This window comes from Notothenia coriiceps, unplaced genomic scaffold (assembly GCF_000735185.1).
Source record: "Notothenia coriiceps isolate Sejong01 unplaced genomic scaffold, NC01 NC01_scaffold00020561, whole genome shotgun sequence".
NCBI lineage: Eukaryota > Metazoa > Chordata > Actinopteri > Perciformes > Nototheniidae > Notothenia > Notothenia coriiceps.
This window is the reverse complement of record NW_011353262.1, coordinates 151,464-171,642: the sequence shown is the minus strand read 5'-3', so window position 1 is coordinate 171,642 and position 20,179 is coordinate 151,464. Positions and strand designations below refer to the sequence as shown.

Below are 20,179 nucleotides of genomic sequence, written 5' to 3'. Positions count from 1 at the left end.
AAGACAAATGTGCCGTTTTATTTCATACAGTTCCATTCTGATTGAGACAGGGAAATAATCTAAACCTCACGTGTGGCGTTTCGCTGTCAAGGGGGGCGATATAGCGTGTATGTAATTACATTGCAAATACTGACTTGAGCCCCACCACTGTATGGGTTAGCCCTACCATAGATTACCCAACAAAAATACTCTGGAGTACTGTGTATATGTCCACAAAGCGATTATAGACAACTGCAATCTAATTTTAGACAGTGAAGAACGCCATTAGCAACCTTAAATAAACAAATGAAATAAACTGTAATCTTGGCACTAATAAAGCTAGCAGCCTGCTGCAAGCCCCGTTTTCTGTTACTTGTTGCCATAGCCCACATATTTACTGCACAAATTGGAGCTATAGTTACAGAACAGTTTATATAAACAGTCTGCAACTGGAAGGAGGTCTTTGCAAGAAATAATGTTGAAATATTTTCTGTTCTAATAAACAACTGCACAATATTGATCTGTAATGTGGGATTTAATTAGTGTTTTTGAGTTGAGGATTTTGATATTTAATCTATTTTTAATAATTTATGCTTAGACTGCTATTTTGCTCTGAATTTCAACGGATTGCCTCATAATGTTATAGCACTGTAAAACATCCAACAGAGGTTTCACAGTTTGTGAATAGCATTGTATGCAACATATTGAAAACTAATATGTACAATAGTCAAATATTGTATATTTGCGGAGAATAAGCAAAGAAATCCTCCATTTTTTTTGTTCTCTTCTGATAACTCCTCTTGCTTGCAGCATCTGCCAACCCTATTCCCCTCATCCATACACAACCCCAGCTATGACATCCCCCTGAATGAAGATCAGCTCGTATAATTCTGAATTTACAGGGCTACAGTCAAATACGTTCAGGCTCAGCCCGAGCTATGCCCCTGCTATAGAATAAATGTGTCCCTGAATGTGATGCTGCTTTCAAAAACCAACTGTAAGATGAATTTTTTTGAAAGTGGATAGACCAACAGTGCTAGGATACTGCAAAGGTTATTTTTCCACACAGATGACTAAGCACTGTAAAGTGAGATGGTCACAATCGCGACAGGGAAGATCTTCTGAACAAAGCGGGATGGAAGAAACCATGCGAACAAAGAAAATCAAATCAGACTGCCACAAATTCATACAAAAAACAATACATGTTGTCCTCTCAATTGAAAGGATTTGTATCCATGTATGAGCGCAATGCAGAGAGAGTGTAGATCAATTAGCACACACTGTCACACAGGTGGCCACTGCTGTTTTATTACGCGGGGGAATGAGCTGCTCTGTCTGTGCGTTCATGGCTGTTAGCTCTGACGTTTCTCAACCGTTGGTGACTCAGAGTTCAGGTTTCTCACTATTTGTTCCTCTTAATTGTTTACTGTGCGTTGATGTGAACTCGCAGCTGGGTAAACAGGAAACGGGAGCCAAATGACACAGGGAAATCCTGCCAGTGGCGGAACTAGCTAGGAACTACTGCAGTCTCCCTCCAGCTGACGGCATATGCTTACATGCGCAATGATAATTCAAGGCAATTTGATGATCCTCCACCCTGCAGGATCCCCTGGTAACATCGCATGACAGGAAAGGAGGATAGAAACAGACTGGAAAAACATATTTTCTAGGAGTTTATTGATACTGTAGCAAGTCCTTATAAATAGTAGTAGTGTCGTCTTAGCAATATGAGCTCACAAAGGAGATGATGTGTTATATGTATTATTCAAAGCACAGTCAATGTGTATGATCAAGAAGCCACACAGAAGCATTCTGTTTTATTTGTTAATTTGCTATTTATGTGTCCACTCAATGTTTATATTTATATTTGGATCAAGGCCTTAGGTGATTATCGGTTTGAGCTGCAAAGATTTATCCATGAGTTGTCAACTCAGTAAATCTCCGACCATTTAGATAATGTCTTTATGTTTGAGTTATTTTTAAAGAAATAAAAGGAAATTCTCTGATTTCAGATTCTATAATGTGATTTACATTATGAAACAAAATGACATCTTCCCTTTAATTTTTTCCAACAACTATCTCAACCACTGACATCACCATCTTTATAAGTGTCTATGTCTACCTTAGTATGGACCACCTGGGCACTGTCATGTCTCCACTGTGCTCTAAATTTGGTTGGACTGTATTTAACTAGGAGTTATTACAGATCAATCACAAACTGAAGCCTATCCAGTATTGATCTAGGTGCCTGGATAGGAACATTGTCCTACTTAATGTCAAATCAGCCCGCAAATGCTGGATGCTTCGGTGAATAGATTTTTACTTGTGAATTTGGCTCTGGTTTCTGCTCGCATTAACATGTCCAATGAAAAGTAAGCCCTAGTGTGATGCTGCCACCACACTCTTCACATTGGAGCTGGTGTTAGGCCACGTTTACACGGAGACGAAACAGGTTGTATCCGCTATAGTTCTCCATCGTATGGACGGTTCGTCCACACGAGGCCCTAACGGAACCGCGGAAACGGAGCCCTCAAACAGTAACGGGTCCCAAGGTGGGTAGATCTGAGGACAAAACGCTCTGGGGGGCCTAACGATCATTTCCTGATAACGATGAAGCCATAGCCCCGCCTCTCCTGCTCACTGCTGTAGCATGGTCAGTAGCTACTGTCAGTAGCTACTGCTACTGACCATGTTACAGATGTTGGTGCAAATCTACAGCTCCTCTAGCACAACCATCAGCAACAAGTGGACATGGAGAACTGCATGTTGCTAAATCCACCGCGGAGAATAAACAGAAGGGCAACCAGGCAACCATGGCAACCATGCTCGGGGGGGGGTCTTCTTCACTGCTTTTGGTGTATTTTGCAGCGGAAGTACAGCGCCAATTCCAGGCCTGGCATATGTACTACAGCGTCTCCAGCGGGTCGAGCAGTCTCGTGTGGACGGACACGTTTCTTGAGCCAATACCGTGTGGACGGAAGACGTTTTTGATATCGAATTCGATTCATTCTCCGTTTCGTCTCTGTGTAAACGGAGCCTTAGATAGCCTATCATTGTCCTGATGCAGAGTTCTCCACTCCAGCTGAGATAATCATTTTTGGTAAATCCGAGTATTTTCTTTTGGCTATTGCCCTCTGAACATTTCACATGAATTCCTGCAATCTCCAGGCATGCTGTCATGGGTCTTGGCTGTCTTTTGTTTCTCCTCAGAAGTGCCTTCCATCTGGCTCCTTTACCACATAGCCCAGACTTGTGAAGTGCTCTACTGAGTGTAGTCCTTCCAGAGAAATCTCTCATCACTTTAAACTAATGTCACAGTTGTCCCTGGGTTTGAGGTCAGCTCCCTGGCTAAGGTCTTTCTAGCTTGGTCACTTTGTTTGGTAAATCTGCTCTAGGAGAATTTGAGGTAGTTTCATATTTTAGAAATGTATATTGACAACACCTCATGTACGCTTCCACAGATATGTGTAAAAAACGTTTCCAGAGAAAGCTTTCTCCAAAGGTTTGTCATCTACCCAGTTTTACACAGATTATGAAATTAGAACTAAAAATGAATATAGATGTGCCATTTTGTGCAAAAGAAGCAATTCAGTTTTTTTGTTAGAAACATTTCTTACCCAAAATAAATCTCTTTAAAATCTCAGTTTATTCATTTAGGCGCCCTGTGTTACTGTATGATATGACAAATACTATTCAAACGTTCTCCTAATTATCAGTTTACTGAATTTTAGGACTGGTTCTTTAATATGTAATGGGCCATGTACTATAATATACAATATAAATGTTTACATCTTGATGAATGCAGTGCTTGAATGGTAATTGAGAAGAGCTCAGGTCAGTATATGGATTGAGTAAATATATTCAGTACTTTGTGTATGCTCTGAAAATTGCTGCAGTCTATGGTTTGTTCCACTTGCTTGGAGGAAAGTCTACAAAACACTGCTGAGTCACACCCTGTCCACCTCCTCACAAGAGTTGACAAACAGTGGGCTCACCCCCATCTTCACAGATGATTCAGTGGCTGACCAGCAGAGTGGGTTGCGTTTTTGTCACAACATCTCGAGGCCTCTGGCAACTTGTGATGGGCACATTTCCAAGGCCCTGTCTCCTGTGTCTGACTATAGCATACAAGGCCAGCACTGAAGACGGCTGATTCGACTCGGGAGTGAGGTCTCACTATCCCACAGTAACATTAGCCCACGCATGGCACATAGCCACAAGCAGGCCACACACTCATGGCTGGGTGCTCCCTGTTCAATTTGTGTAGTTACTACTTATGCTGAGTTTCTCACAAACACAACCAAAACAAACAGTGAGGTTTTTGTATTATTGTCAAATCTTAGCTCATGAAATAGAATTAAAAACAACGACTATACTTGTGTAACGTTAGATTAGAAATGACATTTTTTTTAAACTCCTGTATTCACCCTTCTATATTGTATTGAAAGATCTTGTAATAATATATGGAAACTGAAAGATTATCCCGAAATCTCTGATGATTACTTTAAATGGATTTCAGAACTAGACAGCAAGGAGTAAGCATAGAAGTGATACTGATACTAATATTTTGACAAATAACTACCAACAAACAGTTTATGACATCTTTCTAAGAGGTGTTTTAATCTCTCGTAGTCTGCCAGGTTACAAACACCGGCTGGTAAATATAGCAAAGCAGTAGAATATAAAAACAAGCACAACGAACATGAAAACATTAAAATGGCTGGTCTAATGAAAAAGGGTAATGAACAAAATGGAAGAAAATATACATACCCATCAGCACAGACAACAGCTAAGTACATAAGCCATTAGCTGGGCTTAAACATTGACAGAAACAGACTGATTCATCCGTTACCCATTTAGCTACAAACCAAATGGCGAGAGCAGGAAAAAACTTGGGGTGGGGGGGGGGAATTAAATGGATGGAAGCAGTGAATCATACTGTAGCCAAAGTCATATCTAAAAAGGAATCATCTCAGGTAATGACCCCAAGACAACAGCTTCCTCTGTGACTCAGAATAATTGGTCCAACAGAGCGTTAATACCAAGCCGTGACTGGGATAAAGAAAACCAGAACAAAGAATGAAGTGTCCCTGCAGTTTCTCCAACTAAAAAGGTCAGAAACGAAGGGGTCAGCCATCGCTCTGAATCCTTTTCACTGTCACCACAGTCTATCCTCGTTCTGTCAGGGCCCGGACCCCTCCAGTGGTTTATGCTCCTCACTCTGCAGCTGTCATGATATTTACACACCTCTTCAGACACAAGACACACATAAGATAGGCCTTATTCAGAGACGCTCAAACAACAGTTGTTGAAGGAAAAGCCCCTAGATCAAATAATGTAAAATTAATATCGCTTGTGCAGCAGTCACATAAAAATGCCATATGCACTTTGGAAAGGCACTTAAACACCCACAATAAAAGGAAGAACTGAATTTAGTGTCAATTTCTTTTTTTCAAGTAAACTAACATATCTGAAAGGCAAATGCCTTACCGAATAACTATGTTTGTTTATTTGTGGGGCCTATCATTCTTCATGCAAACATGAACAAAATACTTCTCAATGTAGACAGTATACTTCTCAGCAGTCCAGACAACTGTAAGTTATGTCAGTTCTTCTGATTTTGCAAACAGAATTACTTTGCAAAACCCAAATCAAATATAAAATGCTTATTACATGTTTTAACACATAGTATGGGTTTTACCATCACCTGCGGGAGAAGTCTGTCTAAGGCAAGCTAACCATGCTAGCATTAGCAACTGCACACTCTGCTCTCCATGGTCAAAGAAAATAACTGAAGTAATAAGCCATTATATTTGCAAAGACATGCAGCCATATAGCAGATTTAAATATAATGGCTACAGATAATGATATGACCCTGAAACTGATTGTGTAATATAAGTTTCCAGCAGCATTTCAGTAAAAAATACATAAGCAATTGGTACTGGCCAAAAACTTTGGCTTTGTATTTCACTGCACATTATTTGTTATGTTGATTCAGCAGTTGGCAGATTTGTTTTGACAATGGGTCTTCAATACTTGATAGATTTTGGCTTTTTTGTCATTCATAATTTTGGTTTGTAGCTGCTGCTATTAAAACCTAATATCATTTAGTCAATCTGAAACCAGAAATCGTATCCTTTCTAAATAAATGATTTGTCACTGTATCTACTTGTCATGTTTCTGGGTTAGGACAGATACACTAATACCTGTAGTGCAAAAAAAAAACATTTGAAAAACAAAGTCACTGCTGTGTGTTATTTGATATTTGTTATTCCTCCTCATCGTACATTTCAGCCATCATGACCATGCAGTGTCTCAAATTGGTCCGAGCAGCAGGGTGGTAATGATGTGAGCCAGATAGGAACAGCAGCATTTTATTCCTGTAGTTCTTATTGAAGCTGGGTAAACACTGACACGGGAAAAGTACAGGTAATCAGGTAACCTTTGTGGGAGGTGGTAAGGTAACCGAATTCCATGAGAACAACACCCCCCACAGCCCGACAACCAGCAAAATGTGATCTCTTAGTGAACAAAGCCTGATTCAGGGAAGGGATGTTCCACTGTGGAAAATGACACGACAGCTAGAAGTGCGCATTTAGGGCAGTGCTAATATTAGCGAGTCTTATCTTGACAAACTGCATGAGACTGAGGAAATGACGGAAAGATATCACTGTGGGTTCAATGCTTTCCCCCAGGAAGTGACTTAAAATTAAGCAAATCGAACTGATGACGATCAAAATAACAGGGAAATCACCCTGGCTTGTCAGCGCCACTCAATCTCCTTTTGATACTGATGACCGATGAAGGGGGGATATCACCCTATATCCTGTGCCCAAGCAGAATAGGCTGCTATCAAAAACGAGAGAGATGTTGTTCCTGACTAACAACACCTGTTGCATGTGAAACGTGTTCCTTAAGCAGTGTTGCTAAGATATTTCCGTATGTGTTGTTTCAATACTTATCTGAGTAAGAGTCATATGTGCATATTTCGTTTAGCATCGGAAACAAGCCACCAAACGTATCAGGTTTCATAAAAAGTTACAAGAGATTCAGCCACCTCTTGATTTATTATTGCCTGTGACAGACACACACCCTTTTCTCCAGGCTATGTTGGTGTACATATCAGACCGAATACTACATCCGTGGTTCCCTGTTATGCTGGTCATGTGATACACTATGTCAGTGCCTAGTGTTACTACGTTATTAATTGTTTGAGTGCTTTGAATTCACCTATTAAAATGTATTTGATTAAGTCTGTGAATATTGTTCATTTTAAGGCATCAATATTCATGGGTTAGCCAAAAGCCGCCCAGTGTTATGCGTGATAATTATACACTTTTTTGGCAAGCACCAAAACGGCTAGCACATGTTTAATGGCTTTATTTTCCTTATCCCAATGGACAAAATATGCAACTAAAGACCTTAAGGCCAACAACAGATAACAGACAAATATACTTCTAACAAATTCCTTTCAACTGTAATTACAAGGTAGATGGCCAGAAGGCAGTTTGGGCATAAACAACTTGATGTGGCGAGCGTGACTAAAAGCAGAGAGACATGAGGGCAGAGGTATGCTACAATACCTGCTGGGGGCCATCCCCATTGACCATGGATGGGGGCGGGGGTGAGGCCAGCATTGGGAGTTCAGGACTGAGAAGCTGGCCGGACTCCAGAGGTGGGGTGTGGTCTGCCATATCTCCCTCATTCACACCACTGAAGAGGTACTCCTGCAACAAAGACACTGCAATCAATAGAAAATCACAAAGTATACCTCAGAGATTGGTAGTGTCATCGCCTTGAGTCTTAAGGCCCTGACACACCAAGCCGATTTCGGCCGTCGATGAGCGTCCTGTCGCCCTACTCAGATTGGTGTGTCCCGCACCGTCGGGTCTTTTCGGCCGTGCCGACACCTTCCGCTCCCAATTGAACATGTTGAATCGGGAGCGGAGGCTGTCGGCAAAATAAATCACTGATTGGCTGTCCAAACGAAGTACGCCTCTTTTTGAATGACGAATACACACTACCGCCGCCTGCTGATAAGGAGAGTTATTGCCACTCACGCATGCGCAGTGCGTACGTGCTACTTCGCCATTGGCTGAAGTCTTTGCGGTGTGTTCCAGTGCGACTTTTTGGCCAAGACACAGGAGACGTGAGATGACACAACAGTCGGGTCTGTCGGGACGTGTTCTTTGGTGTCAGTTTGGTGCGTCAGGGCCTTTACAGCAAGTCAATAGATCTCTGCTGAGAACTACCTTTACCCAGAACACAACAGGATGCGGCTTCTCCCTCCCCTCTCTTATAATATAGTATGAGAACATTATCACCTTTATTTGTCAAATGTTGGGATGTGGGTGAATGCTGTTATTATGAAGTAGACAAGAATTGTGTGTGTNTATATATATATATATATATATATAGTGTGTATATAAGTCGAATAAATTATGATTGAAATAAAGTATAACTGATTTATGTTTTACAAGGGATTCTCCATAATACAGCAAAATTGGTAACTGTTATTTTTGTTATTACATTGGAAGCATATATTAGCAATTAACAAATCTACATCAACCAATATGGATTATGCATAAGCTCATGACAAACCGTAGCAAAGTATGTAGGTAAGATACAGTTCCTGTTCAAAACTGCAATTATATAAGACTGAAAGGGGGCCAAGCTGAGACTGAAACAGATGAATACATGAAAAGATAAAGTGGCTTAGAGAATTAAAAAAAAACAATGACAGAACACCATGAGAGAAATGTAACATGTGTCCTTGAACCTAATTACAATCTAGCGCATGCGCCCCCGATCCTCACTGTGATCTGGCTTATCTGTTAGCTTTAGTCCCTCCCCTCCTTAAGCTTAAATAACAAAGTCAGTTTACAGTGTGATGGTCAATGAACTGGGCTTGAAGGAACTATTGCTACAGTAGAGGACTGACATGTGATTAGCCCAGTATTAATAGATGATGGCAGGCTTCTTGTGTGGTGTTTGGGCCTCCAGGTCAACCACAGCAGTCGCTTGGAGTATTACTCTATAACACAAGACAATTTCAAGTATATTTATGTTCAAGTCCAAATTAATGTTTCAAACACACAGTTCAACTGCTAGCTAAGCTTCTGAAATAGAGAAGTAACCCTTATCACAGGCACTCCCTTTGTTTATATTTGCTCACATTTGAAACTTGATAAGCCCCACATTTGCATTATATTCTCAGACTGAAAATTATAATGTGAGAGGTAATTATCCTGAATATGATATTTGATTATGGTGAATGGGTGATATTAGGTGTTTTCTTTACTACAGTTATAAAGTACTTGCGTTGAGTTAACTTTGGGGACTGCGTGAATGCCAAACTTACTGTACTAATATATGAACATTCTGTAAGGTGTAGGTATTACCTCTGAAAACACCATCTAACACTGGCATTAAACTCTGGTTGCATTACACTGAAACCTGTGCATAGACGTAACTGTTGTAGCAGATTAAAAAATAACTTCTATATGGAAATTATTGTACCATCTGTTGTTGACGGTAGATCATATTTGACTGTGGTTGAGAGACCAGTCAATTAGGACACAACAGCTGTCTTTCAGTTTTGGTCAAATGGGGAAAACACCCTGAATCCGAATAATAGGACATTGTAACTAGCCAACACTTATACATATTATATGACTAAGATTGATACAGGTGTGAGCCAATACTCTAATGTGACATTTATTTGGAGAAATTGTTTCCTAATACACTGTGTAAAAGCTGATTCTGTATTGAGTGTATGTATTTCCTTAACATTACCCACTATATGTGCTTTACATACGTTCTAACAATTACAAGCATACTTTCGTAACATATCCCACAAGTAATACTAACGTCAATGTTCAGAGGTAATGCTCTTTTTATTCGCCTAAGTTAACTAGGTTAGCTTGTTGCAAGTGTTTACTCTGGCTACAAGTGTATGTGTACGTGTGTTATGTGTGTTGTGTGCTTAGCGTTGTGTCATAGTTGTTGGTTATCTAACAGCTAACTCACAAACAATACAGTTTAATTCGGGTCCTTTAAGAGACACAGGTAATACACCATATGTTGTCTGTCAGCAACATAAGTGGGTTATTATCAGCTAGCGTTACTCACTCAGTCAGCAGGCACAGCAGCAGCAGTCTGTGTGACACAGTGATGATTTATCTGCAGCTTTCCCCGAAATGTTTTACGTCAGCAACCACCGGTGACCTGCTGCTTCCTGCAACACCTGAACCGAAAACCTTACTAGCTACCTGGATAAACACAGGCAATATGTGACATGCTAATGTTAGCTACCCTAATGCTACCTTAGCTAATAGTAAGCGAGATGTGCTTCTCTCCTAACGTGAACGTCGACCGCCCGTATTGACTACACCTCAAACAGATCGGCGTGACTATCGAGCAACGGTGACGATGCTAAGAATCGATAATGTTAGCCTGATTGCCAGTTTATCGAGATAACTTTCCATCCAACCCTGCACCTCGCATAAAAGTCAGGAATTTCTCCATCGATGCAGGGCTCTGTGCGCATGCGTGATACTGCAAATCATGACGAATCCCAAGTGCCCAGATAACAAATACAAATATTTATAATGGATACAACTTCAGGAAGAGGACATTTTATTAAACTTTAAAGGTTTTTTATTTGATACAATATATGTGTTTTTATACAACTAATTTTATTTGTGCGAACATTTCACATTCACAATCAAAATGGACTGACACTAAACCAAATGTTGAAAATGTTTACTTAAATTTACAACAACCAAATTTGTATTCGATTCTTATTTTTATTATATTTTTACTAGAAATTGTACCTTTTGTTTTTATCACAATTGTCTTTTTATCTTATATGTTTATTTATTTATATTATTTTTTCTTTATTTTGTTTAACTCTGTATGTACCTGTGTACCCCTGATGTCAATGTTTTGTGTGTATACAATGTTTGATTGACATATGGATTTAAAAGGGTGGGGAAAAAGGGGGAAATAATATTTCTAATATTGTCATATGGTTTTGCTTTTGAATGGTTCCATCAGCATTCAATAGTGTGTACAGTTATAATTAGCCCATCTGTACAGTTATAATTAGCTTCATCTGTCTACGTAAATTTTCATGATTTTAAGGAGGACCTTAAGGTTGACGTGTGTGTTATCGTTTTATTTCACCAAGTCAGTCACAGAGAAACATTTTTTATTGGTTTATTGTGGTGAAACTATACAAGGATCCCATTGGATTGACATGGATGTGATCATATTAGTTTCAGTTCTGCCTGAACAGCCAACTCTGAAAACTGGCCCAATCCTTATTGGAAATATCCGGTCCACCTTAACAACATCATATTGCCTTTAAAGGTTTCTAGTCATATCGTGTGTTCAGCCTAGAGTATAATAATTCCTATAGAACGAAACTATTAGCACCACTAAGTAGACTGGAAATTTGACATATAATTTCAACACTACAAGTGTGCATGTAATAAATGATGTCCACATGACTCGCAGCAAATGTTACATTTTGAAGATTTTTCTGGGGCTTTGATTAGATTCTTATCAGGGCCCAAATCTATATTGTTTTGATTGTGCATGGGTGGTCCATTTATATGGCTCCATCTCCTTATTATACAAAGTCCCAGGGACTTGTTACTGTTGGACAGGGAACAACACTGAGAAACATCACAATTCAGTATCACATCAAAATACCTAATTTGAAGGCAAATTCACGATGGCATCATGTCTTGGTTGTATGCAGTCCTTTACATGTTGTGGTACTGTATGTTTCAGTGCCAAAATGTACCTTAGATGACAGATCATTTGTTTACAAGTGTATTTCAATTACTATAATCAATTTTACAATTTGTATAGTATGCTTTAGCTTTAATCAAGAAACCCTTGAACATGCCAATAAGTCATATTATAGCAACTGCTTTTCCATTAAAACTTGCAAATTAGTATTTTTGGGAAATATCCTCCAGAGACCCACCCATTCATTTTTGTCCTCTGTGGAGAACATTGGGTTTTGGTCCATTACTTTGAGAATATACATGCCACAACATTAAGTCAAATTGTACTCCACACAGACTCCACAGAGGACATCCTTGGCTTTTCAAACATATGACTATGTGGGGTTGTGGCTTTGAAAAAGATAATTTCATTGTATTTCAAAATGGCGTCCATCAACACAAGCACTATTTATAGAAAGAGAAATGGTAAGTTTGCAATTTTGTAATTGCCAGGGTTGTGAGTTCAATATTTTAATTAATTATAGCAAGGGAACATCTTAGGAGTTATTGTAGTGAGTACTTATTTGACCTACAACTAAATGTTTTTTATGAATGTCCTCTGAGGAGGACATGATTTGCTAACTTTTTATTTCCCCCATTTTACAGAACACAAATGGAGTCCACTATGGGCCAAAACTAACACTTAGGTTTCTGTAGGGTTCATGACAGATTGATGCAGTGGGAAAACATACATCAAGTGCCTTAAGTGTCAGATGTCTCTCTGTATTTCAAAAAAGGATGGAGCACTACAAATGAGGACTCAATATGTGTTGCATTGAGTTGTTGTGCTTGTCTAAATGTACTTGTATGTTAATGTTGTTTCAACTTGTTTGTATACTATGCTTCGCATAACTAACACCCGATGGGCCCTTTCTCATTTCATCAAATCCCCCTCCTCGACTCCTCGACTCCTCGGTCCTCCGGTAGTGACCTGGAAATGAATTTCAGCGCGCCATCTTGAAGGACATCTCATTTCTCTAAATGCACTTCGAGGACCGAGGATCGAGCGTCGAGGAGGCTCTCTGGAGGAGCTCTAACCGAGGATACACTGATGGGTCCTCCACGGTCCTCCACGGCTCCTTCGTAGATGCATTTCCGGCAACAGTGAGGTTTAAAAGAGTCATAACGCACGGCCGGATTTATCTCAGCCACAGCTCTGCATGCATCCCCTGGATATTATTTATTAACTGCTCTCATCGCGACGCAATGTTTACATCGAGAACAGCTGTGAGGTCCGTGCAGAAAGCAGGGCAGTGTGTAAAATATATATCACTCAGTATAACAGGCCTATAGGCCTACTCTCTTTATTTGCTGTAGTTTAGTAGATATCTACAACTGTAGCCTGATTATATGCTTTGGGGCTGTAGGTGTGTGTGATACAGTGTGTAGGTGTGTGTGTTGTACAGTGCGTAGATGCGGCGGACAGACGGTTCTCAGTTGGTTTGGTGTCCTATGCTTACTTTTAATACTTGTAAATACAACTTTTGGCCCGTAATTTCAATTCCCCATTGTAGCGACCAGAGAGAGGGGGGGGATATATCCAGTCTCTGATTGTGTTACGTTATTATGAGAGTGCTCTTGTTTGATTCTGAAATTGTATATATTTATATAAATATATGTGTGTGTGTGTGTGTGTGTGTGTGTGTGTGTGTGTGTGTGTGTGTGTGTGTGTGTGTCTGTCCCCGCATCTGTAGCCTGTTATTGTCTCATTATACAGCACTGTGAATGAATTAAAAGTAAATATATAAGTCGTCGTGAACACATCTGATCTGTCCATCAGACAGAGGGCTGCTGTGCCTCCTGTCATCATTAATGGACGTCTCTTTAAAATGACCGCTCAGAGGAGAGGAGTTCTCATTTCTCTAACCGCCTGCTGCTTCCCCTCCTCTCTCCTCGGTTCCCCTCCTCGGCTCCTCCGCTCGCATCTCCTGTGGGCGGGACTAAGTCTCGAGGATAGGAGTCGAGGAGGGGAGTAGAGGAGGGGAGTTAGAGAAATTAGAAAGGGCCCCGATGTCCTCTACAAAGGACACACAATAAAACAAAAATAAAAATATATATTTTTTGTTTTTGTTAGTCATTATGTTTATACCACCCAAAAGACTTGTGTGATAAAAAAAAAAGGACATTTGAAACCTTTTTCTTTCTGGGTCTCATGAATGTTAAGTGACACGCAACACACATGCAAATACAATAGGAGTTTGTCAAAGTGAGTGACTTTTAAGCTTTGGTACTAAGGTGCAATGTGTCATGAAGTATCAGGCATAGCTCCACCTGCTGGTTACTTTGGCTTTTTTATTGACAATTGAACTTACATTTTTAATGATATACTTAATTTTACATCAAAAGCAGGTGGTGGTCTGGCCTAATCTCTAATGTGCACCTATATTGTGGGAAATAATTATATTTCTATGAATACTAAAAAGATCCCCTTAGAAAATACATTTTTTTAAACTCATTATCATGTTGTTAAAACAATTTTTCTTTAAATGGTGAGTTTAAATCCACAAAGTATTCAAATTTTTTTGTAAATCAATTATTCAATACAGGAAACTGATGACAGTTCAAATCAATACAGAAAGTGCTTCTTAAATAAGTGTCAAGATTGTTCACTAAGTGCTTCGCTGCCACAGGGTTACTGAAAATCTATATTTATTTAGAAGAGGTTGGTTTCGCATAATGTGAACATGTTCCAAGAAGAAATATATTGTATTTTCAATCATTCCTCTCAAGTGCACCAACATTCTTTTGATCATTAGTGGTGTTGACAACATACAATCAGGGAAATTAGTCTGGTCTAAATTGTAATCCGAAACATCAGCAGATTAGTTTATTGTAAATCATTCACAATCAAATGGCAAGAGCAATCAAACATAAATAATTATGATTATTATGCAATTACAGTATACTGCAATTGCCTAAACATTTAGTGGTGTGGATAATGTGTATCAGAGAAATGGAAGTGAGATCAGGCTGGTGGATGGGGAGTTTGCAAAGTAAAGTGGATGTTTTATCAATACCATTACAATCTGAATGTTGAGCAATACATCCACAATATGTGCTTTTACAAATAAATATTCTTTAAAAAAATGTATTAATTTGTTTCGTACCATATTTTAGAGCACTGGTCAGCAGTGTTCAATTGACTAAGGCACCCTAAACAGCAGTAAGTCAACTCACTGACCACTGCTTGAGGCTACTAGTGGGGAAATAATGTACAAATGAAGGTATCTTTTACAATCACTTTATATGTAGTTGCTTTTTCGTTTCATGGATTGTATAGCCCTTAGTTTTTTTTAAATATTCAGAACACAGAATACATATATTTGTATTTGTTTAGCACTTCGTATGTAGACATTTGCTTCATGAAACATCATCTAAAATTACAAAGGCTTTTACAAATGGTTATCTAATCGTAATGAATATTTCTTGACAGCTCCGACTGTCAGTGAACGCACCATCGAACTACAGGAAGTACGGTGGCGGTGTGTTTTCAGTCGGTGCTTTAGCGCTCACAGCTAACTACAACAAGGCTCTTCCACAAACAGCAGCTGAAGTGAAGCTAGCCCAGTACCCGACTACCGAAATGAGTTCATCAACAACTTGATTCCTCAATATGTTGGCTGACAACTTTGTGTTGTTTCAGTGTTCAGTGCTAAGAAAACGACACCGCGGATGAAACATTAGCTAGAACAACGTCAAGGTAACTCCCAGCAACAACAACAACACTCCTTACACTAATTAGCTTAATACACTTGTTTTGTATGGTTGAGTTATACAGCCAGGCTACCGCTAATATGGTACATTAGCAACCTTTATATTGCTAGTTTGTCAAACCTGTCTGCAAGTCTTACAAGGCAACATAACCCGGTGCTTGTGCATTGTTTATGTGTGTCCTCTTTGGCATGTAAATGTTTATTATACAATAAAAGCCTGTGTTCATGAGGTCTGGGTTACAAGTGCAAATTCACTGAGGCACAACCACTGTAGTTTTGACAGGTTAGCAGTTGCCATTTTAAAAATTAAAGAAAAAATGTGTAGTAAACCTCAATTGAACTTCTCTCCTTCTATCAGCAAACACAGTAAATGGGTTTATCTCAATCCACACGCATACATGTTTTAATCTGTCCACAATGCTGGCCTCAGTACCAACTTTCTGTCTGAGCCGAGCACTTCAAATACTGGGATAAGCTTGTGGGTAAATAACCATCTCAGTTTTGAATGTATACATTGGTTGCTACAGACTGGGCAATATTTGATTTCCAGTTTTGTGTAGTATCCCTTTGGTGTTATCATAACATTGTTATGATTGTGACTTATTGTTGGCAGATTTTTGCCATTTGTAATCTTTACCATAACTGCACTATCAAAAACAATTGCAGTAAAAATATATATTAAATTGAGAATGTATTTACTAGAGTAAGAATGGTTATAAAATAAAACTTCACCATACTCCTGTTTGACTGGGCACTTAATTTAAACTTTAAATCTACTGTTTATTTCAAAAGTTCACTAGAATTAACAAAGTAAAATACATAAGTTAGATCAAATAAAATATGTTATAATCTTCCCACATTTCCTGCTTTTGTACACTATATTTTAAACAAAATTGATGACTGGATATACAATAATTTACATCTGTTTATCTGTGTTTTCTCCTCATTTCACAGCTGAGTATGCTGGACGTGGGGAAGTGGCCAGTGTTTGCCCTCCTTCCTCCAGAGGAACTACGGCTTATTCGTCAGGCTTGTGTCTTTGGCAGTGCTGCAAATGAAGCCCTCTATGTCACAGTTAATGATGAGGTAACACTTTATCTTAAAGCAAAAGTGCTTTAATCCTCTTGTTTACAAGTTGTCGTCGCACGACCTGAACTATCCACCCTGCTTTCATAATAGGGATTTTATTATTCAGTTTAAGGGTTGGATAGGGAAATGTTGCAGGGATTCACTATGTGGTGTACACAGGTTGCAATTCTAGTCACGGGGATAAGCAGATAGAATGAGGCTATCTTTAGCCATGCAGGCTTATTCCCTGAGCAAGCTTCATTCTTATCCTGTGCAAAGGTGTAGGGCATTCCCTGATCTTGCTCACCTATTTAAACTGTTTGTCCCCGTGGCCCAAACACTTTATGTTTCGGTAATAGTCATTTGTGGTGTAATAAAAATAAATATTTGGGTGAATTCTCTTCAAATATGTATAGTAATTGCTATAGAACGACACTATTAACACCACTAAGTAGACTGGGAATAAATACATTTGACATATAATTTCAACACTACAATTTTGCATGTAAAAAATAATTCCCACGTGACTAGCAGCAAAGATTACATTTTGAAGATTTTTCTGGGGCTTTGATAAGATGTTACATTATATATTGCTAAGGAGAACATCTATTATTAAGCTGATATTAATTAATATAACTGTCAAACATTCTGGAATATAAGATGCTGAAATATGCTAAAAACTCACTGCAGGAGAAGTTTTTTTGGGTGTGAAAAAATGATGATTAGTCCTTTAATTATTCATTCATTTGACAGAAACATACTTTTCAAAATCTCTGCACTTTGGAACTATCTGACATTTTAGAGTCTTTTGGACAATTGATTCAACACAATTATAGAAATGTAAGCAATAAGAAAATAGCCAATATCATTAGTTGCAGGTCTGTTGTATATAATTAATCAATAAACCTGAACAGCATAAAAGATATTTAACATTTCATAAGGTCAACTTATATCGTCTTCTCCTAGTATTTCATCTAACCAAATATTTTGGGTTTATTTGGGTGTCAGTATGTATCAGTTAACAACAGAATTCAGCATTTATGCATCATTTATGAGTATGGGTATCATAAGTGATGCTTGCTCTCTGCAGGTCTTCGCTCTGGGCACCAACTGCAGCGGCTGTTTAGGGCTCGGAGACCTTCAAAGCAATATTGAGCCGCGCCGGATTGATGTCTTGTGTGGAAAGAAGATTGAGTCCCTAAGCTATGGAACCGGGCCGCATGTGGTTATTGCAACTACAGGTAATCCAGTCCAGGAAACCTTTATTTGTCCCTGAGGGCTCATGTCCTCAAGATGCAGAGGAATAACATCACAAACAACAAGAGGATGCATGCTTATGCCTAGTATCCGCTTTAGGATGATACTGGGTCATCACTGCCCATGCACTGTCTAAACACACCTTATTAAGAACAGTACAACGTAAACAAACATGATAGGAGTTAGAGTCTGATTACTATTCATAAGTGTCTGATCTGAGTGAATACATGTTATGTGAACTAATTTGCCTTTTTTTCGGTAATTGCAACTTACAAGTGACAGGTTTATAGACTGACTATTCAGTGTGTTTTGGTACAAAAGGGAAAAATGTTGTTGATTTTAGGTAAAATAGTTGCACTATGTTGCATCAATCTGTAAAAAATGTACCGTATGAATGATTCACATAGTTAATTTGATTGTAACATAACAATATTTCATTCTGTTTGCCAACTATTCAGATTTCTAATAATAGTGTTTACTACATCATGAACAATTAAACCAAACATTGATCTACTTGTTGTCAGTTGAGTATTACAAGACCTGTAAATGAATTTCAGAGTGATACGATTTGCCTATAAACCAGATGTGTTTACTTTATCATGTGAAGCTGACTGCTTCTTAACTATTGATAACATATTAACCACTGAGACAACATGAATGAAAGTTTGCCTGCCATGCTGTAGACGGAGAGGTGTTTGCGTGGGGCCATAACGGCTACAGCCAGCTGGGCAACGGGACCACCAACCACGGACTGACCCCTGCCCTGGTTTCCACCAACCTCCTTAGCAAGAGAGTGACAGAAGTGGCCTGTGGCTCCCACCACACCATCGCCCTCACAACTGACGGAGAGGTGACATATCATACGTCCTGCTGTTTCTCTTTTGCCTACGCTGTGTATTTCTTCTGACATAGAAAATGTATGTCCTTGTTCAGGTGTTCGCATGGGGTTACAACAACTCAGGACAAGTGGGTTCAGGCTCGACGGCCAACCAGCCGACACCACGCCGCGTTAGCAGCTGCCTGCAGAACAAAGTGGTGGTCAACATCGCCTGTGGTCAGCTCTGCTCCATGGCTGTACTGGACAATGGAGAGGTAATGGGTCATCAAACTGCAGATGTTTAGCATGAATGTCAATCAGTGCTCTCAGTAAGTGGAGTAGGGGTGGCTAATGCAAATGTGTTTAACAGTTTGTATGTTAGAAGCATGGCCCATCATTTTATGTATTTTTATTTCTTTTTTGTGTGACTTAAAAGGAAAAAAGGTTTCAAAAGTTGCTGTTTTCTCCAACAAGACAACAGTGTTGATTTCAATTAACAGTACATGTGTTTCTAGAAATGCTAACATCTCAGAATATAGTAAATGAAAGTGTAGACACTTTTTTTTAAAGCCTGTTGAAATTAAAGTAAATGTTTACAATATTAAAAAAATGATGCAGATAAATGCTAATAGAAGCTGAAAACAATCACCCCTAAACATACAGATAACCAAGCCCCACCAATGCAGTGATAAAGCGTCTGCAGAGTGTGCATTATTTCCCTGTGTGTAGATCTACGGTTGGGGGTACAATTGCAATGGACAGCTAGGTTTGGGCAACAATGGAAATCAGCAGACCCCATGCAGGATCGCTGCTCTCCAAGGGGTCAACATCGTCCGGGTAAGAGCCTACGGAGAGACGGATCTCATACATTTAAAAAAAAAAGAAAAAAAAAGTTCAGTTGTTATTGAGCTTAATATTGCTCTTCTTCCCGTGAACAGGTTGCGTGTGGATATGCTCATACACTGGCACTCACAGATGAGGGGATGGTTTACGCCTGGGGAGCCAACTCCTATGGGCAGTTGGGAACAGGCAATAAGAGTAACCAGGCTCTTCCCACGCTTATAAACACAGACAAGGAGAGGTCAGTACTTTGTTTTACCCTGGCCTAAACTAGCCATGACACATCTCTGCCATCACAACAGGTCACTGAGGGCCTCATGACACCATTTTGAGAGATTTCGGGATATCATAGAGCAGTGGTTCCCAAACCTTTTCTGTCAGGCCCCCCCTTTGAAGAAAAAAAAAAGTCAGGCCCCCCCAACACAAATAGTCAGGCTCAGTGGCGGCGCCAGAGATTTATTTTGGGGGTGCTGTGGGGTAGCTTGACGTTTCATAGAGGGTGCTCAAACATTTAGGGATTCCCATTAATGTACCGGTCGCTACAGTGGAATTTTCTACTGCAACTTTCCCCACGCATATACACAGTGTACCCGCAACTGTTACAATGAAGGCTCGATAATCAGCTCACGGCATATAGGTGTAAGCAGGGGTAAAGGGGTATTTTTATAGGTGGTGTGTGGACCTCACATAGGGGGGTCCGGGGGGAT

The 20,179-nt window shown here is 39.5% G+C and overlaps 1 protein-coding gene across 1 annotated transcript in view; it reads left to right on the top strand.

The window, feature by feature from the left end:
* Nucleotides 1-15,244: 15,244 nt before the first annotated feature.
* The window catches only part of rcbtb2 (regulator of chromosome condensation (RCC1) and BTB (POZ) domain containing protein 2), a 10,567-nt gene continuing 5,632 nt past the window's right edge, over nucleotides 15,245-20,179 (top strand). The window contains exons 1-7 of the mRNA XM_010779704.1: nucleotides 15,245-15,477; nucleotides 16,445-16,576; nucleotides 17,649-17,799; nucleotides 18,499-18,665; nucleotides 18,749-18,907; nucleotides 19,362-19,469; nucleotides 19,571-19,713. Coding sequence (XP_010778006.1) covers nucleotides 16,451-16,576; nucleotides 17,649-17,799; nucleotides 18,499-18,665; nucleotides 18,749-18,907; nucleotides 19,362-19,469; nucleotides 19,571-19,713 — 854 coding nt within the window. The 5' untranslated portion in view covers nucleotides 15,245-15,477; nucleotides 16,445-16,450. The remainder of the gene's footprint in view (nucleotides 15,478-16,444; nucleotides 16,577-17,648; nucleotides 17,800-18,498; nucleotides 18,666-18,748; nucleotides 18,908-19,361; nucleotides 19,470-19,570; nucleotides 19,714-20,179) is intronic.